At 37.5% G+C, this 27,234-nt stretch overlaps 1 protein-coding gene across 3 annotated transcripts; it reads right to left on the bottom strand.

Moving 5' to 3' along the window:
- Positions 1–1,092: 1,092 nt before the first annotated feature.
- On the bottom strand, positions 1,093–26,734 carry cyfip2 (cytoplasmic FMR1 interacting protein 2). Of its 3 annotated transcripts, none has more exons than XM_052574252.1 (29): positions 26,581–26,734; positions 17,633–17,782; positions 17,448–17,537; positions 14,371–14,448; positions 13,847–13,948; positions 13,343–13,524; positions 13,139–13,235; positions 12,804–12,932; positions 12,619–12,723; positions 12,441–12,529; positions 11,675–11,912; positions 11,307–11,599; positions 11,091–11,238; positions 10,846–10,999; positions 10,591–10,747; positions 10,157–10,253; positions 9,996–10,072; positions 9,781–9,889; positions 9,558–9,677; positions 9,192–9,391; positions 9,012–9,099; positions 8,754–8,897; positions 8,569–8,659; positions 7,937–8,067; positions 5,118–5,190; positions 4,788–4,882; positions 3,543–3,781; positions 3,292–3,439; positions 1,093–2,753 (listed from the first exon to the last, which is right to left on the bottom strand). In XM_052574252.1, the coding sequence occupies exons 2-29, from the start codon at positions 17,747–17,749 to the stop codon at positions 2,586–2,588; spliced, it is 3,759 nt and encodes a 1,252-aa protein (XP_052430212.1). In that variant the 5' UTR covers positions 17,750–17,782; positions 26,581–26,734; the 3' UTR covers positions 1,093–2,585. The 3 variants fall into 3 exon arrangements, with proteins under 3 accessions (XP_052430212.1, XP_052430211.1, XP_052430213.1); XM_052574251.1 differs by having other exon boundaries at positions 7,934–8,067; positions 26,581–26,725; XM_052574253.1 differs by lacking the exons at positions 1,093–2,753; positions 3,292–3,439; positions 3,543–3,781; positions 4,788–4,882; positions 5,118–5,190 and adding an exon at positions 5,651–7,094 and having other exon boundaries at positions 26,581–26,725.
- Positions 26,735–27,234: the final 500 nt, after the last annotated feature.

The following is a 27,234-nucleotide window of genomic DNA, read 5'->3' on the forward strand; positions in this document are numbered from 1 at the left end:
GGAAATTAAGACAAAAGTCACAAAATACCTATATTCTAGGCCTATAGATATTCATAGCCCATGTTATCAACTGAATAAGATTAGTTTTTATGCTTAATACAAATTCTCAAATACATCTATTAATGTGATGTGACATAAAATTATAATTTTTATGATTAGAAAATAATAGACTCTTCTTAGAGGTAAAAGCTCCTGAAATTTAAGAGGGCAATAATATTAAAATCTATTTCTGAAATTGATACTACTATAAAGAGCCTAGACCTAGAAATATTTTAATGTGCATTTTTTTCTTTTTTTTCAGTCTGTAATGTTAGCATTGTGTTTCATTCAGTGGTCACAGCTCGCCCCCCTCCCTTCCTCTCACTCCACATCCCGGTGCTCTCCATTGTGGGAGACAGCTGTTTGGCGGACTGGGGGTGTTGGGTGTCATCTTTATTGATGGAAAGCAAACATTTACTCTGTGTGCCATTTAAAAGCACCACCCTCATCTGTCTTCCAGTTGAGCTCAGCCAATCAGAGGCCTCAAGAAACACTTCTGCTCTTACAAAACATACGTTATGAGTTGTGTATTCATGTTGACAAAGGAGAGACAATAATATTCATACCATGTTTAAAACATAAACGGATAAGACAGTTTTGGAAGACAAAACAACAAAAAACACCCCGGATTCCTCACATTTCCAGCTGTGCCATCATCCCCATGTGGAGGAAATGTTTATCCAGTGCTAAGTGCCTCATGCATTAGATGAAATGCCTTTAAAAACAAGGCAATTAATTACATCCTATTGAGACCAACCCAAGGTGTGAGAAATGCCAGGAACTTACTGATTAAATCACCAATTGGGCATTAACACTGTCATATCTTAAGACTCTTTCTTAAAGATGAAATAAAGTTTGAGGCTAATACCTCAAGTGAGCATTGCAATGTTCTCTACTTTGATGTTAAAAGAAAACTTTTGAATCAAACTGAAAGATGCTTGATTGTGCTAATCTAGAGCTCAAATCTAGATTAAAATGCTGGTGCAAGTCAATGATTTATTTGGAATTCTGAATAATTTAAGTTAAATGCAAATAAATAAATAAAATAAGCCATTTTCCGTTAGATCTTTTTTATTTCATGGAAATACAACATAATTATAACTCCTGTTCAGAAACATTTGTTGTACATTGTACTATTTTCTCCTTTTTTTGTATTTCAAAACATAATCACTTGTACAACAATATGAACAAAAATCTCATGTCACAAATAGATCCATGATGACAATAAATTACACCTGCCATGCTTTGAGTTTTTAAAACGGCACTTCCTTAAAGTAAAAAAAAAAAAAAAAAATCCATAATTGTTCACATATTAACCCTTCCGAGAGCAAGAAGAAAAATCTACTTTGATGCATAAATAGATTACAGGAAAATACCCATTTAATTCAACAGTTATTTAAAAACAGATTAAAATCGATCTGGAAAAAAAGGAAATAACAGAATATGATGAACATTCATGAGGTTACATTTACAACAGCCACATAAATTACAAAACTGAAGAGAATGCTTGCCAATCTGTCTAACACTGTTGAACCAAAGGGCCTGTGAGGGTAAATACTGAAACATTTCTGGAAGTTATATTGAATGGTGGATGTCCAATGTTTTCCCCTTTTTGTCCGTTATTGGTCAAGGTAATGCAGTATTACTACTGCAGTCTGTAACAATAAGAGGTTATTAAAGAGATGTCATCACAGCACAAATCCAGTTATTAGTACTTCAGAACTGCTTCGCTATGGTTATTGTGTATAAAATAGCCCAAATTAACAGTCCAAAAACTGACAGAAAAGATAAGTGAGGTTACTTTTCAGTAGTTGAGGCAAATACTGATACCAGTTAAGTACCAATAAAATTAGAACAAGTACTACACGCAATTCATGACAGTATTAAACTGCACCATTCACAATGATGGATGTTACAAATGCAAAGATCTGTAAACCAGTGCTGTAATACAATAAAGAGAACAGAATGCTGTAAACAATTCTGGCCATAAAAGAATTAAAAAAGGGGGAAATTATTATGGATATTTGTATCCATAGTTGTACTTTTGCTTTTTGGTCTGTAATATTATAGTACAAACAATATTAGGATATATGGAGTTTGTGAGGTACATGCAAATACTATTATAAATTAAATCTGTATGGGCATGATGTTAAAAAAGACATTAATTGACATGAATCATGTTTTCTCCTAATAATAAAAGTCATTTATATTTACTTTTTTTTTGTACTAGAACTTAAACAACATTTGTTCAAATTTCCTCTGGTGACTTGGAAATATTTTCAGTAGTCGTAAATCTCTCAAAGTGGTTCACTTCAAGTCTCATTCAAAAGGGATAGTGTGTGTTGATATTCATAAGGGTTAGATAACAGCTGGGGCAGACTGAGAAATCTACTGTGTTTTTTAACCATGTGGCGAGACTGGAGGTTTGTCTCTTTTTTAAATAAAGCCGAGACAATCTTGAAAGATCTAAGTTCCTGTACACTACGTTTGGGACCAATGTCACACCAGAGGAAGAATAGGATAGCTGGAAGTCAAATAAAGTTTGTTTAACATGTGGTGGCCAGAGACTGATGTATAGGAGGCTGGAAACAGCGAACATGCTCCACAGTAGAACTGTCCGTCTCCACAGCCTTCATGTACTTGTTGAGGATGGCGAAGATCTCGTTGTTGAGAATCTGATACTTTCTGATGCGGTCTGCCATCTTCTTCAGGGGCTGAGAGTTACACCACAGAACATTACATACAGAAGACCATATTTACAAGTACATTTACCTTTCAAAAGTTTGGAGTCTGTATGATTTTAGGATTTTGAAAGATGTCTCTTATGCTCACCAAGGCTGCATTTATTTGAACAAAATACAGTAAAAACAGCAATACTGTGAAATATTATTACAATTTAAAATAACTGTTTTTTTATTTAAATATTATATATTCCTATGATGGGAAAACTGACTTTTCAGTGTCACATGATCTTTCAGAAAACATTATTTATGCTGATTTGCTGCTCAAGACACTTGTGCTAATTAATATATTTTTTTAAATCATGATGCATATTTTATTTTGAGTACTGTTTGATAAATAAAAAGCAGAAACAGACCTGTATTAACATTACAAATGCATTTACTGCCACTTTTGATCAGTTACATTAGTGTTTAAAACATTAGTGTTTATTTCATTGCTGACTGTTAAGAGCTTCCTGCAATGATTCATGTCATTTTTTAATAGTTTAAGTCTATGGAATCAGAAACGTACCACATTTTTAATGATCTCATCTTTGCCGTCCTGCCTCTGGACCTTTAGCAAGTGGTAGCAGAAGTCGAAGAGGTCAAAGCGACGTTGTTGTCCCAACAGCACAATAATGGCACATCCAGCCCAGTTCAGACCATCACCGAAGCACTGCCTAAACACAAAAAAAAACCCAAAACATTTCAGTTATATGATGTAAACCTAAATCAAGTGCTTGCTTATTATTAAAAAGAGCCATGTTGAATGTATATGCATACTCTGCAGTGAACTCGTGTGTCCCCACAGGGATGCAGTACACAAACTGCATGGCGCTCCAGAGGCGGTGGAACTCCATGCACTCATCCACATGCATGACGCCATTGGTGGGGGGAGGACCTCGCCACACACTGTCCTGCAGGAAGCTGCGAATGCGCGTCAGGATGACCTCAAACATGGACAGACCACAGCACAGACGCTCCTTCGTCAGCAGGTCTCCTTCTCGTGCTATTGCAATTTGCTAAAAAAGTTGATAAAAAAAAACAAAGTATTTGGTTAAAATGGTTACCAATTCAAAAGTCTGGGGTAAGTAAGACTTATTTTTTCTTACTCTATTCAGCATAAATGCATTTAACTGATCAAATGTGAATGTAAACGCATTTAAAATGATACAAAACATTTCTATTCAGAAACTGAATGCGCTAGTGTTAAAAGGGGTCATATGATGCAATTTAAATGTTTCCTTTCTGTTTGGAGTGTTACAAGCTCTTGGTGCATGAAAAATATCTGTAAAGTGGCAAAGACTAAAGTCTCAAATCCAAAGAGATATTCTTTATAAAAGTTAAGACTCTGCCACGCACCACTAAAACAGCTCATTTAAACACCCCCCCCACACGTCTACGCCACTATGTGGAAATAGAAAGAAAGCAGGCATGGTTTAGTAATCGCAGTAGTGTTGAAGCAGCCATGTCAGGGAGATGCTGTGTGTATCTAGGCAAAAGCAAACGCACTTTATTTGGCCTTCAAAAAGTAGATGGATTTAGGAATCTTAAAGATTACTTAAAACAGAACAACAACGCATTTAATGGACGTCTGCTTCTTGAACCTAGGAGAGGTTCCTGCACTTCTGAATCAGCTACTGTAAGTGTTTTGTTATTTAAGTATTTGCTATTGTCTTTACATTTATTTTGAAAGATAAGGCTTGCGATTATGGAAAGGGGTGCAATATTTCTGACAAGTGCTTGAGGTGTTCAGCCAATCACAATGCTCTGTGTCAGTTGGCCAATCAGAGCAGACTGCGCTTGTCGGATGGAAGGACTTTGTAGAAAAAGACACGTTTGAGAGAGGCGAGGCATAGAGGACTAACAGTAATGTACAGTATTTGAAAAATAATGTTTTTTGAACATTAAAGCATGTCAAAATATCCTATTACACCAAATACACAAAATAATGAACTTTAAAAAAGCATCATATGACCCCTTTAAATACGTTCTGCTACTGACAAATGAGATCTGTGAGTGCCTCACCTGTGGGGTCCCAAGTCTCTCAATGAGGGGCACCAGGTGAAGAGGAGCGTACTTTGCCTCCAGCCTCTTCATCCTCACCTCAAGTCGCTCCCCCTCTGTAAAATTCATCATTAAAGGAAGACTTCAGCAGGTATACAATTATATATACCTTTGTATAGCAATGCTTTTTAGTTGATTTTGATTGCTTCCATTGTCCTCATTTGTAAGTCGCTTTGGATAAAAGCGTCTGTTAAATGACTAAATGTAAATATATATTTATATTTAAAAACTCTAAATCAGAAAGCACTGAAGAAGAACATGATCTTGTAGTTTGCGAATGTGATTTTTCACCTTTGATGTAGACCCTTGGGAGGATGTTCTGGAAGGGTGCAGCATGAAGTAAATCACAAACTTCTTCCTGTGACTGAGTTCAAACAAACATCAGAGAAACATGACGGGGAATGAATGAACTTCTTTATCACACTGTTAAATGAAATCTGATTCAAGCTTTACAGAGCACAAACATCACACGCATCAGTGTGAAAATGGGTTAGTCATGACTCATAATTTGTATGAAAATGTGAAAATGTAACATTTTGGTGCTAAATATGATGATAAATAAGTAGAATAGTTGTTGACTGAGAAGCTCGGTCTGAAAACAGGTAAATGATTATCCCAAATATAGTACAGATAAAAGGATAAATAGCACTGGTTGACTCTACTCCAAAGTTTGAAACAATTACAGAACATTTCCTTTAAAATCACCTGCATTGAGTATTTATATTACATATAGTAAAAATAATTTTCCATAAATATATACATATTTACATAAACTATGCATATTTCTGTGAGAACTTTGATAGTAAAAAAAAAAAGTTTTGTGCAATATAGGTTGTTGCTTAAATAGTGGCATAATCTTTATTTTAATCATTTAACACTATAATTTTTTTTTTTTTTTTTTTATATACTCACTTTCCAACTCACTTTCTATTCAGATGATCTCCGGGTCTCTAGCATAGATCATTGAATCTTATTAGACAGTTAGCATCTTGCTAAAAAATGACCAATGAGTTTCTATATTTTTCCTTTTTAAAACTTGACTCCAATCCCCCGCACAAACTACACAAACTAGCTGGGGACTATTTTCAGGTGCTGCGTAATATCACTGCACCTAAAATCACTTGAGTACTACACTGGAATGAGATTATAGTTCTGAGCCATATAAAATCTAAAACTTTTCATTTTGCGCCAGTCTTATAGTACACAATGTAACTACAGAAGAGTCTAGTTTTAAGTAGGACAAATAATGAAACTCTTTGGTTATTTTTGACCGAGATGCTAATGGTCTAATCAGATTGAATGGTCTATGCTAAGCTAAGTTAAAAGTGCTATCGCCAGACCTAGAGATCAGCTGAATGGGTTCGAAAACTTTAAAACTCAACCGTTCAATTCTAGGGGAGTTGGAAAATTAGCCAGTTATTATTATTATTTTTTTTTAAGTGCAGTGTTCCTTTAAAAAAAATTGTGTGTTCTATGTTTCTGAACACAAAAATAGGCCCAATCCACCAACTATAGACGACAAAATGTAGTTTTGCACATCCCTAACTATTAATATCCATTTTATTAAATCTCTACATCAATATTTACTAAATAAACCCAGAAAGATAAAAAAAGTGTGATAAATAAATTATTGTGGCAGGTGGTGTAAACCCTAAATGCAATGTGAAAGTAAAAAGGTCTTATGGTAATGACCTTCAAATCAATGAGGTACACAAGTCTGAGCAAAAATCACTTCATTCACAATAATAAAACAAGCACTGAACAACACCCAAACAAGAAGAGAGAGATGACCAGAAGAGCATCCTGACAGAAACGAGGTTAATGAGAGATCAGCGTGCAATGATCATCCGACACATTCACTATGCTTCAGAGAGAGACCCAAACAAAAACACAAGAGAAACAGTCAGAAGAAGAGAAGTGTATGGAAGCAGAAGTGCATCAGCACGGGACGTCACAGGCAGCCAGAGAGGAGTCGTGACTGCCATGAAAGCAAGGAAGACTTCCTTTGGAGGAAATGATACTAAACAAGCCTCTTAATATTAACCCAGTAGGAGTGTGCAGAGTCCAAACGTCACGACAGTGCCAGACGTTCACAGCTCCGTATTACATTTCAGTTTTTATTCTCTCATCTCGGTGACACTAGTGTCCTTGAATCCATGGCAGAACACGGCTCAAAAGTGACTAAAGAAAAAGTATAAAAACCAGGAAGAGTGTGCGTTCAGTCAGTTTGTGGTTCTGTTATATGAATGAGGCCTAATTCCTTACCACCTGTAGTTGTTGCCAGCGTGTAATGAGAAATAAAGTTGCTTTTTAGGGGCAGATGGCAGCAGTGTCCTCCACCCACACAAGCGTTAACATACACAGTAATTCATTAACATTCACATCCAGAAACACACACACTCTGGCATACACATCAGCATACAACACACACTTTCTACTAATTCAAATCTGCGTCTTTATGCAGCTGATTAGCAAAGCCAGGCTGAGTCATGTCAAGGACTGGGCCTTGAATTTTTGGTGCACCAATCGGATGTTTTCATAACAAAAAATATTTGCATAAAGGAAATCATAATTCTTCTGAAGTAAACCAGGCATTTTATGAAAGATCAGACCTGCCAACCTTTTGAGAGTATTTTGAGAACTGCAAAGGTGCAAAGCTTAGTTCATATACTTTCACACCATTTTGGCACTTACCACCACAACAACATGAAGAAAACAATCCAGTAATTTATAGCTGAGAGAGGGATAACCCCTTGAGAAAGCAATATTTTTTTAATACCAGCCAAATGTTTATTTATTGTAAATTTTAGCATAAGACTATAAGGGAAAACAAAACAAAAAAGTATCTCTACTTTAGTTGCCTCATTGAACAAAATGGCGGCATTTGATTTTTCTGTTGATTGGAGTCACAAATCTTAGAATTGTTTTTTTGAGGTCAAAATGCACAAAATGTGTAGAAGTTGGCAGGTCTGAAAGATTAAATCTAAAATAGAAATCAGCTTTGAGATTTAAGTTTTAGATCAACTAATTAGGAGTAAAATGATAAACGATCAACTATGCATTTACACTACATCATGCAAAATGGAAGAGTAAGCCAGCGAGGGTCTCACCAGAGCTTGCTCGATGAGCAGACAGAAGAGAATGGCGTTGCCCACCTCCCTCAGACTCTGAAACACATCTGTCTTGAGCTCAGCGTACTCAATGATGTCCTTCAGCTGATGGTGGAAGAACTCCAGGATGCCTGACAAATTTTCCACATTCCGTAACATCGAAAACACTCCAGGCTAGGATCTCTATATGCTACAGTTACAGTCTTCTTAACAAGCTATAAAATATGTTTAACAAAGAGTTATACAAATGTACTTGTACTAAATTAACAAATTAAATTGACAGCTCTAATATAATTACATTTATATTAAAGCATTTAGCAGACACCTTTATCAAAACAAGCTTATAGTGCACAGTTTAATATTCTTATTTTAACATCTTATGTTTGTATCCTATTCTTTGTATTTACTCTATTTACACTCTGATTGAAGCATGTAAGATACACAGCTGCATTGATAGGAATACATAAATACATAAATCCCATAGTAAATCTAGACAGGTGGAGTTAGGGGAGGTAGAGGGATTCTGATGGTACAACTCTGCACTAGAATATAGTATATAAGCTAAAACATTTGGTCTCTGTACTCATTATTAGACTGTGACACGACTGGAGTGTTACTGGTCCTGATCTCACCTGGGGATCCGTACTCGTGACGAGGGAGACGGCAGATCTTGGGCATCACCTCTATGAGGGTCTTTACATACTGCAGGATGGTGCCTTGCAACTGGAAAAGACAGATGGACAGGATAAATGAAAAAAGGAAATGTAAAAAAAAAAAAAGTCCAACTATGTGCACACTAAACAGAGAGACATAATACCAAGCTCTTGACAATCTTGAGCAGCTCCTCCATCACCACAGCGATGCCCTGGTAACCAAGAAGACGACAGATTGTTTTGAAGTGCGGAGGACCCACAAAGTTCCTGTAGGAACTGTAGATGTGGGAGTAAGCAATGTTCAGAGGCTGAAAAACAGAGCGAGCTGTTTAAAAATAGACACTGATGTTCTCTAGTACACTACATGAAACACATTTAAGTCTTTGGTTTAGTATCACAAGCTAATCATGCTGCTAACAAACCTTGGAGCCATACAAGTAATAAGGCTGGACATTGGCAGGTTTGTCCCTCTGAGGCTCCTGGGTAAAGGGAATGGCTGTCCGCACAAACCTGTTCCGTGAGATTGAACACTTTTGTTAACGTTGTCATCTATATTGAACCACATTAGTACAGATTTGTATCTACAATTTATATTCATCGACCTGTTGGTGGAGCCATTATAACAGTAGTTTGGCAAGAAGTCAAAATTGAGTTCCCAGAAGACATGCAGCGTGATGCGGCCGTATGGAGCAGACACGTTGTGGTTGGCCTCACGAAACATGGCGTCAAAACTGTCCAGGGTCATGTGCTTCGAGAGCAGGCGATGAGTCAACCTGTTGATTTCCATCAGCCATTCAAGCTCCTGAAACACAGGGAACAAACCAATTTCAATAATCCAAAGTTCTTCTAAATCAAGAGACCAGATGTCAAAATGCGAAAGAAAATTGTCTGTACACTTGTAATGCCAAAAGAATACTGATTTTGATGACAGCAAATACCAAAACAGTCTAAAAGCATGTGTTTCTCACCACTATGGAGGTGAGGTCCTCGCTCTCAAAGCGGCTGATGGCCTGATCCAGGGATTTGTACATGGCTGCTGAGATCCTCTGGGTTATCAATCTGTTCAGGTCAATGGAGCGACCCAGCAGCTAAAAAAATCATAAACATGTTGTTAGATTTATCATTTAGAGTGTATTCTGGGTGAAACAGAGTTGCCTATTCTTATTTGTAATGGGTATAATGTCTGCACACCTGCACATGTCTCTGTTTGAGCAGTGTTTCGTAGCGGTTTGAAGGCGGGTATGGAATGATCACACCGTAGTTCTTACACTCAGCACGGAAGCGTTTGTCTAGGAGGACACTGTGAGGAAGAGAAAGAAGCATATGATCTATAGCAGAGTCATTTCTTTGATTCGACCTGAAATTAAACTTGAAAAGCGTTTAAGATGAGACAGGGGTATTGTTACCTTCCAGCCATTGCTTTGTAGTAGGCAAATATCTGGTCAGCTAACTTGTACACAAATTGATCAAAACACAGGTTGACCTATAATGAAAAAGAGATTTCTTCAGTTTTTATTAAAATATCTTTGAATGGAAGACAATATCAAACAAGTCTGTGACACTCTACCTCCGCCTCTATCTCATCATAGAGGAATTGCTTCTTGAATTTGGTGAGGGCATAATAACCACTATCATTATAAAGGTCCAACGGATATAACACATATCTGAAAAAAAAAAAAAAAAAAGATTAAACTGAAAAATGCTATAATCTGACAGACAAAATCAGTCAGTGTTCATATACACTACCGCTAGAGTTAGTAAGATTTTTCTTTTACGCCCATTAAGGTTGCAGGTTTTTCAGGATTCTTTGATAAATAGAAAGTTCAAAGGAAACAGCATTTATCTCAAACCAAAATCTTTTTTTAACAATATAAATGTCTTCACTGTCACCTTCGATAATTTAAACACATCCCTAACACAGAATAAATATAACACCGACTCCAAACTTCTGAATCCTAGTGTAGCTTAATAAATAGAATAAACTGTGTATGTGGCACATACTCCATCATGGAGGGCTCTTTGGTCTCCAGAATGTGGTCGGTGAGGATCCAGGGCATGGACATCTCGATGGGGAACTGGATGCGGCGGCCCATGGTGAGCTCCAGAAAGAACTCTCGGAACCACAGTTGGGACAGATCACAACACTGCTGCAGGGCCTCTAACAGCCAATCACGAGAGAATGAGACATTTCTCAGTCTATATTGACATGTAAAGATGATACAGTTGCACTATAGAAAACAGTTGCTTTTGTCTCACCACTAAAGTTCAGGAGATGGGTGAAGAAGAAAGACTGCTTGTGGAAGTCCTCTATGGCCTGAACGATGGGGCCATCCAGACTGCTGCGAAGAGTCTTTTTAGAGCCACTTTTATCAGCGATGAGAGACTCCAGCATGGTGCGCACCATGTAGAGCTACAGGACAGGGAGGAACACCTACTACTCAGAAACAATCTTTATAAACAGCACTAAATATCATCTATGTTACAAACAGAATTGAACTGACTTGTGTGCTCGAGGGGCCAACAGCACGACGGGGAACTTTGATGTCGAATCCTCCTTTGGGGTCCTTCTCTCCCCTCAGACAGGGGTCATTAGGAGGTTCTCTTCCTCCTTCCCAATCACAGATGGTTTTGCGAATTGCCTGAAGTACACTATATAGAAGCAAGGTGAGAAGTAATGCCCAAAAAAGTATGTATTTTTTCTGTGGTGTATATCTTACCTGATGAGAACGTTCTTCTTCTTGCGCACAGCCTGTCTGAGTGGCTCTCTCAGGATCACTTGTGCAAAGTCCTGCAGGGCAGAGTAGATTGTGTGTCTGATGGCCTGGTTGAACACGCTCTCCATCCGGCCCATCAGAACCTGAAGACCCTTGATCATAGCTATGACCTCCACCAAGGCGAACTTCTCCTCGCTGGTGTAGTTGTAGCGTGTGGCGCGTTCATACTCCTCAGCTGTGCCCGGACAGTCCTTGTTGCAGAACTTATCAGTCGGGTGGACTAGTTTCCAAGAGTACTAGAGGAAGAGAAGATACGTGAGATCGACGGAGAACTGGAATGCTTCCAACTGCTTAAGTGGTCTCAAACATACCACTTCCATGACATGAGTGCTCCACTTGGACAGAAGCTGCAGTCCTCTGAGGGCAAGGTCGAAAAGCTCCTTGTATTCCTCATCAGACTTCTGACTGTCCAGCCCTGATCCAGTCACCACCTCACTGTTACTGTAGCGCGCCAGCTCAGAGATGAAGCGGATGTGGTCGTCTCTGATCTGCACCATCTGCTCGCACAGGTTATACTGCGGACTGATGCTGCTCTGAGTGCAGGTCCACCTGAGAGAGAGTAAGAGGAAAGAAGACACTACTAAAAAGATGATAAAAATACAGTGAAAGCAGTAACATCAACAGTAACATGTGGAATAAACAACTGTTTTCTATTTTAATAGATTTTAATTTGTAATTATTCCTATCAAGTAAAAACTGATTTTGCAAGAAATTATCCTTTAGAAATCATCCGCTCGAGAAACACTTCTATTACGTCAACATTTATTATCAATGTTCAAAAAAGCTGTGCTGGATAATATTCTTGTGGAAACTGTGACATTTTTTTTAAGATTCTTTGATGAATAGAATGTTCAAAAGAACAGCATTTATTTGAAACCGAGATCTTTTATGAATACATCATAAATGTCTTTATTGTCACTTTTGATGCAACTCTTGTAACTGAATAAAAAAGTATCAATATATTCCAAAAATAGTTAACCAGTCAGGTAATGCCAACAGGAGAACTAGTATCAGATGAAAAACAATGCACTTGTGGTTACACGGTGTGCTTTTTATCTTAAGAAGTCAGTTACTCACTTGGACTTGTTCTCTTCATAGTGAGCACTTGTTTCTATGTATCGTGACAGCTCGATCTGCATGTCTCCAAACAGAGGCACAACCTGAAGCTGTAAAGGCAACCAAAACAAAGCTCCACTCAGAGGATTGTGACAAAAAAACAGTCCATTTTCAAGAGATCCGGAACGTCTGTCTTCACCTTAAAGAACTTATCGATTTTGCTAAGGTTTATCCTTTTCTTTGCATCCAGCTTGTAGATGTTGCTGACATTTCCATCCATCAAATATAGGCCAAAACCCATGACCTGAAACACAGAGCCATGCCTTCATTTCTAAAGATCTTTCAACGAGGTCTAAAAGCTTAAGCAGGAATGGATGTGCTCACCTTTAGCAGCATGTGTTTCTCACTGGGGGTCAGGTACATCTTGTTCTCGTAGTAATCCACACAGATGTTGACAATATCAGCCAGCAGCTCCTCATAACCTGGGATCACCTCCAGCTGCTGGTGCAGACACTGGACAAACATCACATAAAACATGACACGCTGCATGCAAATGAATAGTGAACAGAGAAACTTTAGGGGAAGACAAGACTATCCATTAAAAATGTCTTGGTCCTCACACAAGCCTAACATATAGTTACCGAAGATGTATGGACCATTTTTATGGTTCCTTTTTGGTGTTTTAACATAAATATGACTATATTTGAAGTTAAACATACCTGTGTGATTCTGTTGTGATTGGCTAAAAACATAGAGAGGTTTTGAGACTCCTGGATGGACTGTGGGTCAGCCATCTTTCTCAGAAATTGAGCTGCTCTGTAAAGAAGACACAGAAGAAATATGGATTTTGTTTTTTTTATATTGCATGCATGTATGTCACAGTGCTTTAATGACTCCTTTAAATTTAAGCACGACCATTATACCTCTTGTAAGCAGAGTGGTCATTTTTAACACTGCACTTCATGTTCTTCAGTTCGTCCAGCACAGCAAACATGTTAATGAACTTTCCTAAAGTAAGGAGGTAGGCCTCGGACACAAAGTCTTTCCTGCGCTCAGCATGACATAGTCGCTTTACCTCGCTGCAGAAACGTTCAATGGCCTTGCGCTAGAAGGAGGGATATCAATGTTAAAGCCATGTACTAACTAAATGTCACAACTCTCAATTACAATTTTGAAAGCACAGCAAAACCTATGCTATGCTACTTATTTACTACACTCCTTTATTTGAAAAGTTAAATATATATTTTAAGGAATTAAACTGAATGTTGCTTTTAAGCATTTTTTATTTTTATAAGCAAATAAAAATAAAGAGATAAGAAATAAATAACGAGCAATGAGCATTTCTCCCTCTTTCTTATCAGAGATGTTGTTTGATGAATAATCATGACATTTGAGGATTAATAAGGATTTAATAGTTCCTCTCTCACCTGGAAGTACATGAATTTCATAAGCTTGGTGACCTCAGGTTCCAGCACCTCCACAGTCTTCTCGTAGATCTCCACTCGGTTTGGCTGCTCGTTGCACTTCACCTGATATGCACATGAGGGCGTCATTAAACTGGCAGGATTCAGATTATGAATTATGAGCCTTTTCTCTGCAGAGAGGAGTGAGTGTAGGGCAATCATGTTGTTGAACTGGGTCCTCCTTTCAATCATATCTTTTAGATAAGCAATCGAAAAAGGGTTCAGATTCTCTTCGGACAGACAGCATATCATAAAAAACAAGACTTAGCACATAGACTTTTGAATGCTGGCAGCAACATTCACAAACTTCAATAAATCTATGCATATGTAACTTAATAGCCCATTATAATCAAGTTCCTCTTCTGCACCACGACACACCTGATAGTAAAACAGTATGTGGGCCAGTCGGCCAAATTGTGCATGCATTTGAGAATACACCTCACATCTGAGCACTGATACTGCATTGGATGTCACGTGTGTGTGTGTACCTGAGGAATGGCTCTGGAGCAGCTCCTCCAGGTGTATAACATGACGGCATACTCGTGCCCCTCCTCCAGCATTTCGTTCTGAGAAGGAAAAAAACAGTTTGAAAAAGAGGAAAATGAACAACAACTTGACAGGAACCAGTCATATAATCTCCTGGGAATTCCGTGTAAATGTGCGCTAGATCATTTTACTGACCTCATGCTTACAAACAACAATCCAACAATCCGTTTTTTTTTTTTTTTGCTGGAAGTGACCATTATTTCTTGCAAGGCAGCAATGATGGAACATTAAGTTTACAGACAGAGGGAGAGACGCCAAACCTAGAATCACCAGAGTCCTTGCAGTCAAGATAGAGTTTTGTCATACATTTTATTTTAGACTGGGTGTAAAAGTCCCTAATTACGCTCCACTTTCCATTAATAAAACATGTAACCTGGATTTCTGCCAATCACAATTCAGTAGCATTCAGCAAGCATTACAACGAAGGCTTTGCAAACTAAATATTAGCAAAACTAATCAGTGGTTTGCCTAAACAACTAGTCAACAACAGCCTAAAGCCTGGTTCACACTACAGGAGTTTTAAAATCAGATTTATTTATTTATTTTTGTGTGCTAGCTTTGTGCCCTCACCCCGGTGCATTCATACTAAGGCGATTTCACTCCAGCGCTTCTCTTTCTCCTTACAGATGTGATGCGTTTTTGCCATATTATACAGACAGTTGTGTTACTACAAAATGTCAAGAAACAGTTTCCTCTATCTCCACTATCCAAGGAAGCCCCGCATCAGCTGTTTTGCAGTTTTGCGCATTGGCTGTGAAAGTACTGACGTAATCATCTAGCCATCATCATCCCGATTTAAATCCTAAATATCAAACATGTTTGATAATAATCGGGGCTGCCCCGATTTGGGTGCGAGCAGATCGGGAGGTGCAAGATTCGATCGGTGAACACCGCACATTACCAGATAATCCACGCCGTACATCGGGACAGATCGAGGTGCTCGACAAGATGTTTGCTCCGATTCTCGGGAGGGGGAAATCGGGGCTAAATCGGGCTAAAAATCCTGTAGTGTGATTTTTCAGAAACAGCTGGATTACATTAAAAAAAACAGCTAAAAAAAATACATTGTAAATATTCAAAGTAATATTTAATACTATTTTTATAATTTTTCTTTTTTTTTTTTTTGGAGAAAATTTTTTGAATAATTTCACATTTAGAATATAGAAACAAGCATGGAATTGTATTATGGTAGTAAGTAATAAAAATGTGAAAAAAGTACACTTGGTACTTTAACTTATTGAAATAGTTTTTTATAATTCTTTTCTCTGAAATTGTCCTCTTTGTTGTCTTTCATTGAAAGCACTAGACTTGTCAAACTTACTAATTAAACATCTACAAAACATCTGAATAGAGTCTGTATGTTAAGTTGATTTAAATGTATAAAAGTGAGACAAAACAAAGAACATAAAGAGGGTTTGATTTCAATAGGCCTACACTGCTCACCTTGCAAAAACTGTATTAAAATCCTAAATCCAAGTTTAGTGAGACCACATCATTCCTCCAGCGACTTGTGTATAGAATACAAAGTCTACATCTATGCTCTCGTCTCATTAGAGATTTAGCAGAAGGTTGCTGAAGCAAACAGGACCTCCAGTCCTTGAGGAGTAATGTGCACTCCTGTTTGACAGTCCACGCACATCCACGAGCCACTGAGCCGTGAGAGGAAGAGGTGGAGTAGATCCTTCAATACCATTTCTATCCAGCACAAACCCCCACAGAAACTAAACTGTACAAAACAAGCATAAACAAGGGTGTCTTTGTGAAAAGGTGTTTGTCCTGAGCTCTCTGCCTCACGCCTCTGCTAAAACAGAATTGAAACTGATGGGGTTTTGATATGTTACAAAATATCTTGCCCAGTTTACACATGCCTGGCCCTTACAGTAAATAGTCATTACAGTTGCAAATCTGTTGATATGGTTCGAGATGTTTATTTCAGAATTCTCACAAAGCAATCCATGTTTGGGATAATGAAAGCCAAGTTTAAATTGATTTGAACTTGAACCCAGTTCTAGGCTCAGCACTAGGGCTGTTATTTTCAACGCTTTTCATGTGACTCCTGGGAGATATCATCAGGAAACACAGTAGCCCCTTCCACACTGCGATTCTGGAAAGTACACAAGTAATGTGTCCCAGTAATTGTTCCCGGGTCGCTAGATTTTGTCCCTTTCACACACTGCCAGTGATTACCCGGAATATGTGCGTGCGTTCACACACAAACCATAAAGGTCCCGTAATGACACGTGACATCAGGATGTGACGTGTAATGTACGAGTCGAAAAAGCTAGGCACGTTAACTTTCACTTAAGCTGGCGAACGATCTCAGCTTCGGCGCGTAAAGTGAGGAACTAACTGATCTCTGCTTCATTACAGTTTGCACAAATATTTTTGTCGCAAACACGGATCTGCCTCCAAAACACCTGGTAAAAAAGTCACATGATAACGTGCATCATCACCACGACACACCCTTTACGGCATTAGTTCTGGCTTTTGTGGATTCTTTTTTTTTAGGATTATATAACGAATGGAATGTTCAGATAACCATTTGAAGTAGTTTATTTGAAATAGCAATAATTTGTAATATTATAAATGTCAATTTTGATTAAATTAATGCATTCACACTGGATAAATGTATTAATTCACAAAGAAAAAAGCACAAAGTGTTACTTCAAGGTGCTTCACAGAAAACCATGACATTGCATTACAGTTTATTTTAATAAACTGTTAATTTATTACAGTTCCTAAAAATATGTTAACGATTTTTTTTTTTTTGTAAGTAAAGGGAAGGCAACTGCACTGGGAAGGCAACTGCACTGTTCTGGGCTGATTAAAATTTGGCTGTAACAAAGAAAAGCTAACATCAGATAAACTGAATGACATGTTTCTGCTTCTCAGTGCCCTTCTGATAAAGATTTCAGAAAGAGCAGCTTTGTTATAATGCAACATCCTTTCGTTATTGCTGCTCTGGTCACATGACCAGCAATTCTAATGTGCTGTTTCACAAAGTCGTCCTTCTACTCACCATGCTGGAGTGCACAGTGGCCTGTTCAATGTAGCGGGCAATACCAGTCACAAACGCATTTCTGTCCTCGAAGTTGGTGTCAAAGTTTGCCTAGTAACAGACAGAAGGTCAGTCCAGTTATATCTAAATTTACTGTGAACTCTACATACAACAACAAATACAAAAAAAAATTTGTGTGAATGTACCTGGTACATGATGGAGGACGGTGGGGGTTCGATGCATGGCTGCTGGTCTGGGAGGGGAAGCTCCTCCAGCAGGTCCACATTGGACAGAGCATCCTCCAGGGTCACGTGGGTTGTCATGGCGACACAGGTTCACTCACAAAACAGCCCAATCTGAAACAAGACAGTTAATGAGCTTTAACACCACCAGACAAGGATGCTGGACGATCAGGGATAATCAACTTCATATTTAAGTGAAACACAGTCTCTGAAACAATGGAATTTGAAAAAAAAATAAAAATAAATTCACAACCTTGAAGAAATCTCTTGTTCAAGTCTTTCACTCAGTTTCACTGGAGGAATTCAATTAGTCTCCAAACACAAACACTGATGTGGCTACCAGCAAATTTTCAAGAATAAATGAAACTTTTACATGTTATGCATGTTGTGCTAATTTTAGCATCTAACAAAGATTTGGATTTATTTAAAAAGTGATTATTAATTAGTGCTAATCTAATTAATAATTAAAACAATTTAAAGCAGGGTGATATGAACCAAGTCCTGAAATGAGTTATTTTATTTCACAATAAAAATATTCTGTATAATAATCACCATATTTAAGGTTTAACATTTTAAAAACCAATAAAATGTGATTATTCTCTACATCAATTTAAACATCACGTCTTAAAGGAGACATATTACATATTGTAAAAGGGGGGTGTAATAGAAGTCTCAGGTGTCCCCAGAATGTGTCCATTAAGTTTCAGTTCAAAATACCCCACAGATCATTTATTATGTAGTTTTGAAAATGCCTATTCTAAGTGGAGGCAGAAACACAGTTTCTGTGAAGGTAAACAGCTGGGAAAAGAAACTGCATTGTTTATATTAGATCTATATTTTATATTAGAACCAATTACAGCACTTAAACACAGAAACATTCAGATTTTCATGTCACCTTTAAGACATAATCAAAGGCCATGTATACATGTACACGGTACAGTAGTTTTTTTATAAACTGAGTTTTTCCTACTTCCGTTTAAAAAAATGAATAAAAAAAATCTCCATTCCCATTAAAACGCAAACGCATGCTATGATGCACTGTCAAGAGCATGCCAAGCCAACAGGTGGCGATATAATCTCAACTGTAAAGTAGGCTTGGGTGGTAATACGGTAATATGTTATACCGCGGGATCTAAAAATAGCAATGGTATCAGTTTCAATACGTCATAAAAAAACAAACAAACAATGCACTTATATAGGAGACCATATATGCCCCTGACTGTCCAAACCACTACACCCGACTGGAAACTTGAATCCAAATGCCTCCAAACTACGTATTTTCCTGAGAGTCATGTGGCGGACAATATTTGATTTTTAATTCCACTTTCGAGATTTGCATTTACACATAGCCTACTCTACTACGAAGCGGCACTACTTACCAAACATTTCACAAGGTTAGATGTTTGTCAGTGGTGCTCAGGATGTGCAAATCATTCGCCATCATCATATCAGTCTCCTCTTACCTCTCTCTGTTTATGTGGTAAGTGAAATGTTATATACTGTTATGTAAAAGGCAACTGCTAGCAAGCAGCTAACCATGTCCCTTTAACAACTCCACCAGGACAAGACCACAGGAAACAGATGATTCTTCTGCACAATCTGACTTTGCTGGAGCCTGGAATTGAGCTACTGGTTTTCGTCTGGTCAGAGGAGAACTGACCCCCCAACTGAGCCTGGTTTCTCCCAAGGTTTTTTTCTCCATTCTGTCACCGATGGAGTTTCGGTTCCTTGCCGCTGTCGCCTCTGGCTTGCTTAGTTGGGGTCACTTCATCTACAGCGATATCGTTTACTTGATTGCAAATAAAAACAGACACTATTTCAACTGAACAGAGATGACATAACTGAATTCAATGATGAACTGCCTTTAACTATCATTTTGCATTATTAAGACACTGTTTTCCAAATGAATGTTGTTCAGTGCTTTGACGCAATGTATTTTGTTTAAAGCACTATATAAATAAAGGTGATTGATTGATTGATAGTGGCTCTGTAGAACGCATTATTTGCTTTCCGTGCCTTTCCGAATACGGATTCACTATTCAGGCACATCCCTAGTTAGGAAGTGTGGTTTGGTAAGTCGTATTGTCCATTTTAGACCAGAGGCTGACTTGACTTTTACCTCACCAAAACAATGCTTTGAATTTTATGCTACTTCAGTTGCTCCTGTGCAGAATGCATATGCCAACCTTGGCCAAAACTGTCAAAGAATATTTATTTAATTCTGGAGGAAGAAAAAATGTTGAGAGAGAAAGGAGATTCAAACTTAGGTTGCCCACGTGTCCAACATATCTGTTATGCCACAGCACCAATACATTAAAAATAGGTCTTAGGATGTTATTCATGCATAATAAATATATGATTAATTTGTCCTGGAACAGAAAATAAGTGGCCTGACAGCCATCTGTCCAAGGAGGAGGCAGATTTTCCATCTTTACCTTCATCAAAGCTTGACAGAGCAGCAGGGAAACATGACTAGATGCGCATGATCATATCGTTAGATATATCACCCAGCCCTAGATACTATGCTGTATTGACCCCCCCCCCCCCCACCACCCTTTATGCGAAGTCAAATCAATCCATGTCACCTTACGGAGTGAGTATATGATGAAAAACAACTCCTAATTGAACAGTCGATTGTTAATATGTCACTTGCCATTTTTCTTGCCAACAGGTCACTAACAAATGCATACTGATACGCTCCACAGCACTTTAACAATACAGATTCATCTATGCTCCTGTAAAATAGGTGGAGTTTCCTTTCAGCATTTATGTCCTGTATCTCACAATATTGTGCAACTATGTAATACAAGTTTTTATTTAGACAACAGCAGGAAACATCAGCATCTCAAACATGAGAAGCTCCGATTCTTCCGAGCTGCTTCTGCAAAGCTTGTTCTGTCCTGAAAGAAAACTTAAGCTGTATGGCCCATTAGGACTCCAAGCGATCCCATTCTCTTTAGCGCCCAAGTATAAATCCTACAAAATCACTATATATTCTATTTGAAATACATTGTACATTTTATTTAGCTTAAGTACTAACAAATTAGCCTGTTAGCTTATACACTACACATTTGCCCTTGCCCTACACATATTCACAACAGTGTTGGATGTCATTATATACTATACTCATAATACTATAATAAATGACTAGAATATTTAGCATCCAAAAGTGGAAGTAATTCAAATATCTTCCCCTTTTTACAACAGAACCTTAAACTACAGTACAAAAGTTTATACAGACAGTTTTTTTAAAGACTATGCAGCATTCTAGTCATCGTGAACCTCAAGTGACTCATTTGGAAGGCTCTATACATGCAGCAGCATATAAATACTTTGCGTGAGAGACTTGCCTCACAATTGAACACATAGGCTAATCACATAGGCTATAGCCTAAGTGGAGTAAAGTCGATTTTTGAAATATTCAAAATGACTTTTTTATGATTGTCAAAAAAACAACAACAACTCAATACACATTTCATAAATGTTATTGTACCTAACTGTGTCATGTTTAAAACCAGAGCTGGTGTGCATCAGAACAAAAATAAAAAAGCTAATGTACTTTGAGCCTTGGGGGTTTCCTGCACATTTAAATTTTCTGAAAAGATCACGTGAGGTGGCGTGAGACATGTTCAGACTGATAACAACCTCAGAGCTGAATCATTGTCATTCAAATAAAGGAACTCTTGGAAGAAATCTATCATGACACCACCACGTTCCAAGTGGAAGAAGTGATCTGACAGGGAGAGAGAGGTAGAGACTGTGCCTGTGGGAAAGGATGCTGAGATACTAGAATAAACTTCCTCACATTGGCTGATTCCCATTGTACGGTGGGGTGCACTGTCTACATTCCTATACATTATAATAGCATTACAAAATCGCACCACCACTAACATAAATGCACGAGCCATATGCCTTTCACTCAGATACTACAAACATTAAAATCCATGTTTTTCGATCGTCTATCCCAGTGGTTACTTTAATCTTTCTGACTCCAAGGCACCCCTCAAAAATATTCGAAGGCCTCATGATTTTTCTAGTTGTTTATGATTTACTGTATAGACTATAGAGATAAAGGGATAGGCTAGTTCACCTTAAAATGAAAATTCTGTCACTGATTACTCACCCTCATGTTGTTCCAAACCCATAAGTTTCATAAGTGTTCATCTTCAGAACACAAATCAGAGAGATTTCTGACCCTGCATAGACTGCAACACAACTGACACGTTCAAGGCCCAGAAAGGTAGGAAGGACATTGTATAGTCCATGGGACATCAGTGGTTCAACCATAATTTTATGAAACTACAAGAATACATTTTAGGAAGAAATTTCTTTGATTATCAAAAATATCTTAATTTGTTTTCCAAAGATGTTCAATGGTCTTAGGGCATTTTCATTTTGGGTAAACTATCCCATTAAAGATAAGTATTTTGAAAATCATTTTTTACTCACAATTTCTACCTGATACATAAAATATTGTAGAAATTGGCAAAACTATGAAAAAACATATCAATAAAATGCATGTGGTCTAGCCAGGGCTCTGAACCGGTTCAAGGAGCGAAAACGAAAAACGGAAAACAAACAAAATTTTGGCAGAAAAAAAAAAAAAAACAGAAACAAAATCACATTTTATAGTTCCGAACAGAATAGAAAATTTGAAATATGTCTGTTAATATCATTGTATTCGTACATTAAACCACGTTAAGCGTTTTTCATGTTAAGCATTTTATAATGTCCCGCTGCATCTAGTTGCTTCAACTGTATATGGTAACAAAAACATTATAATGCAATGACACTTATATTGTCATCGCATCTTGTGCGCCATTGATAAAGGCCAAAGTATAATTTGACCATCCGCATCCGCACGCCGTTTGCATTATATAGTTTTTGTCATGGGGATTTTTGTATGGGATGTGCGGCTGTAAACAGTGCATGGACGAGGTGAATGATGATAACAGAAGTGGTACTGCTTGTAGAGCTCATACGCCTTCTGAAAGCTGTGCGGATGAGGAGTAAGACGGTACAGAACGCATAATGTGAAGTACTAAATTTTGAATGCAACATTTTTGCATTCGAATGTGGATTTTACAATGCAGCAAACTTTATTAAATACCTTAAAAATACTTTAATGTTTTTAAAGTGTTGACAGATTTGTTTGTTTCTTTCTTTAGTAGCCTGTATACATTCGGCCAAAATCTAGAAAAGAAGTTGGCTGTGACTTGACTCAGCTAACGTTACCAGATCTCTCTTTTTTCCTTTTCTTTTTGAGTAAAGAGAATGCTGTACTTTATTATTATTATTAGGCAAATTATAGGCAAAAGAAAATTGTAAAAAAAAAAAAATATATATATATCTTATTAACCGGTATTTCTTCCACCCGAACCGGTTTCGGAACGGTAATGATATCAGAGGAACGCAGGAACAGAAACGTTAAATTATCAATTCTGCTCTGAGTGAACCGACTGAATTCAAGCCCTGGGTCTAGCCACATAAATAAGGTCTAGACATCACTAAGGTCATATGAGTGCTTCCATTGCAGAAAGAGCATCACATTTGGGTCACACAACTCAGTGGGACATCATACTCCCTTCCTCTCTGCAAGCCTTGAGCTACAATTACTAGACAGTAGGGCTGGGCGATATGGAGCAAAAAATATATCTCGATATATTTTGCTATATCTCGATATGCGATATATATCTCGATATCTTTACAGGAAAAATAACCCCCCTAAAACTACTGCAAAAACAAATATGCCAAATATTACATGTTTAGGGCCCTATGAAACGTCTTATTTTTTTCTTCACCATATGCTTTATTGTTACCTAATTCTGTGTTTTAGCATGTGTAATTATTCAAATGCATAAAAACAACTTAATTAGTTTAAAAAAATCTTAAAATAGCCTTATGTGAAATTTTTCCCTTCAGAAATTCTGTGTATTTACATTTCTCTGGTTGTCAAATGAAGGCATAAAACATTTATTTAATTTATCTTTTAATTATTTAAAATTAAGCAAACTTTATTTTTTGGTAAACAAAGGGGATTTACTATTAAAAATAAAACATGGAAGAAATGTTGTGTGATTATTCCTTAAAAAAATATGTTCATTTCATTTTAATAATAGTAGTAGTGGGCTATCTACATTCTGCTGTACAATAGTAAAATATTTCTGCCAAATACTTTTATTTTGACGGGTTTACCGTTACAGTTCTGTGTATGTGATACCACAGTCTATGATGTTATATGAGCTAGTCTTACTCAAATCAAACGGTCAGATGCTCATGAAGTGACTCTCGGTGCAGTTCTGGAGATGTTCCTCATGTGTTCACATCTTTATCAGTGAGAGGAAAGACGCTGAAATCAGCGCGAGCATCACGCGCTTCCGTGTGTTTAATGAATGAAAACGCGCTTCTGCGCCATTCGTTAACACAGACACGCAGAACATGCAGGATTCATATTTAAATAGACTTTTCCGGGTTAATATTTGCAGATATTAGTCTATATCGCGATTTGATTTAAGTGCATGACCTACTTTTGATAATTCATTCAAAATTTAACCAATTCCGTGACATTCCGCGTTAAACTGTAAATACCGTTTTTATGACTGGATTCCGTCCGCGTTTTCTGCATCGCGGAAATCATTGGGCCCTACGTTAGACATCTGCCTTCTGTTCGTCCTACGCCTTAAAACCAAAGTATCTCCATATAATGGAGCCAGTTGTCCTTTTGTTTTTAGACTTTGTTTTTTAGACTAGTTCTATACACGCGAAGGGAGTGGGGACAAAAGCAAGGAGGCGGGGGCGAGCACAGCACAGAGAAGGCAAAGAAGCAAAGTGGCGGAATCAGAATTAAATATAAACAACATATCGATATATACGATATGTCAAAATCCATATCGTGTTTAAAAAATATATCGATATATTTTAAATATCGAGATATCGCCCACCCCTACTAGACAGGCAGGCGGGATTTGTAATTGATGGCTGACTGAACAATTCTCCCATACGTACAGACAGGATACACTGAAACAACCCCTCCACATACTCTGGACTGTTAATGACTGCATCATTCAATTGTGATTTCCTGAGATGAGAAAAAATTAAGCAAATGTGGTTGATGATGTAGTTAGGCATGCATCATTTCTGACAGCAGGTGAAACAGTCTCATTATTAGTGCTGTACTCCATACATTTTAACACTGATTACATTTGCAGGTAAAAATAATGCAGTTCATTACTAATTCATAGTGGTTACTTGTTTTCTTTAAAAGGAACCTGTGGATAATATGACCATGCTTTAATGAATGACAATGGATTCTCCAGGAAGTTACAGTTAAAGTCAACATGAAATGAAAATGCACCCTATTTTCTAAATACGTTATTGATCTTATTTTGAATGAGTTTTCTATTTTTCAATTAATTTTTTTGACCTCGTAGATTTTAATGAACTGTCAAAACTCCAACCCTTCCTTACAATCGGCTGGAAGCTCACATTCAGATTTGTTTCCATGCAATCAGCAATTGATGGACAGAACAAAATCCCACCTTAATTTTGTTGCTACTTTAGTTTTATCACAACTTTAAGGTTTGGACAACAATAAACTCCTTACTTTACAGTTACTATCAAGTCTACTAGAACAGTCAACAAATATGTTTGTACAGTGGCCACTAAACTGGATATTGTACAGCTGACCATGGCAACATACTGGTGCTACTTTCACATTTCTAATATCACTCCTCAGTGCAGCCTAAAAATTATTTTGGCAAAATGGTTAACAACTTAAACAACTTAACAACTGTGGTAAAAATGGCCCTGGAGCTCTTCAATATTAATTTTATACGAATACAACTTTGATAGATGGCTAGATTTTAAGTCTATAAAGAAAGACAATGAAACATCACTCAGAAAAACAACAAAATTACAAAAAGAGATATAAAAAGCTGATCGAGAGAGAAAAACAGAGAAAGAGATGTACAGTAACGTTACATATATTAATTTTACTGCGGATTAATATATAATAAATTATAGAATTGTTGGAAGTGCTGGTTTTGTTGTTAGCCAATAGCAGTCTACGTTGTAATGGCTGAAACTAATTTAACAAAATATTTTGAATTACATTAGCATTTAATGTTCATTAATTTGTATATACCATAACCAGGAGTGTAATAATAAGCAGGAAATGGTAAAATAAGATGGTCGTTACCTCACAATGTCGTTTATTTTGTCAGCCAGGCTGCTAATTATCGTTTATGAATTAATTTACTGCGTGGTCGTCCACTAAACCTAATTCTACAACATAAAAACTCTAAATAAAAGTCCTTAATCATAACATAAGAAAAACCCATCCACGCATTTAAAGGAAAAAGCTGGAATCTGTTATTTAATGTGTCATACAGCGCATTTCTTAATCATCCAAGGCGTCTAAATAACGGTTCGGTTGGCAATAACCTAGCAACAGCCCTCAGTCACCACCGGACACCAGGGGTCGGAAATAATGGAAAAACATCCCAAAATGTGCTTAAGATGGAATGAAACGACACTGACAGCGAAGTAACCTAACTATGAACTAATGTAAACAAATAACGATAAAGCGCTTTATACCACATAGCTCGGAGATGTTTGAGATACGTGAACGCGCACCCCCCTCACCCCACCCATAAAGCGGAGATGGTATCAGCAGCACCTCCATCATAATGAACCATATTCACCAAATTACTGTAAAACTCCCCCAAACGCGTACATGAAGGCGGCTAGCTTGAAAAAAACATCAAAGCCAAGCCGTTTTCGTTTTGAAAATATGACTGAGCATCATGTTGGGGAATAACGTTACACGCGCAGGTTGCTGCCATCATCTCTCGCGCACCGTCGAGCGAGCACTCTCATCTCTGTAATTCATGAAAATAATCACAATTACCTACCTGCTAATTGCATGTCCGCTCTTAAACTAACAGGCGGTTAGTGCAAAGGGGGAGAAACTGTGAGAAATAGCGTTCGCTCGGTGTAGTAGAATTGATGCTCTGTCTCTATCCGCTAATCCACCCCACACAAAGAGCAGAAAATGGCTGCAAGTGCATGCTCTTAAAGAGACAGGCACCCATTTAAAAAGGCATCTCCGGTGTGAGTCATCAGTTTGCATCTCTATTTAGAAATGTCTTCGAGTCGTGCATTAATTTTTGTATGATTATGAACAAAGAGGGAAAGACACGTGCAATTTCCATGATGTTTTCTACGTGAGTGTGCATGGTGATAAATTTGCATCGACTGCTGTACTTCTGACCCACTTAGCACTCTATCTCTGGGGTCGATTTATATTATGCCATGAACAATGATGGTTTAAGTTTATAGGACTGTAAAGAGACAAATAATCTAGAAATATGCAAAGATTAATTCACTGCTAACATAGTTTTTAAGAGGCAATGCCTCCTGAAATAGATTTTCAGAGGTACTTTTGGGGGTGTATTTTTCTATAATTTTGCAATAAACACAGAATGTCAAAGGACAAACTGAATCAATTAAATTAAAATCTTCTGATGCCAGGACTAAGGGACTTTAATGAGGGGCTCACTAAGGTC

Source organism: Carassius gibelio, chromosome B14 (assembly GCF_023724105.1).
Source record: "Carassius gibelio isolate Cgi1373 ecotype wild population from Czech Republic chromosome B14, carGib1.2-hapl.c, whole genome shotgun sequence".
Classification (NCBI taxonomy): Eukaryota; Metazoa; Chordata; class Actinopteri; order Cypriniformes; family Cyprinidae; genus Carassius; species Carassius gibelio.

Excerpts from the sequence above, each read along its gene's own strand:
- cyfip2 (XM_052574251.1), bottom strand. The coding sequence starts at position 17,749 with ATGACAACCCACGTGACCCTGGAGGATGCTCTGTCCAATGTGGACCTG. Across the intron at positions 13,236-13,342 it reads GACCACTCTGCTTACAAGAG|AGCAGCTCAATTTCTGAGAA; the intron begins GTATAATGGTCG and ends TCTTCTTTACAG. Across the intron at positions 11,600-11,674 it reads GCACTCATGTCATGGAAGTG|TACTCTTGGAAACTAGTCCA; the intron begins GTATGTTTGAGA and ends CTCTTCCTCTAG.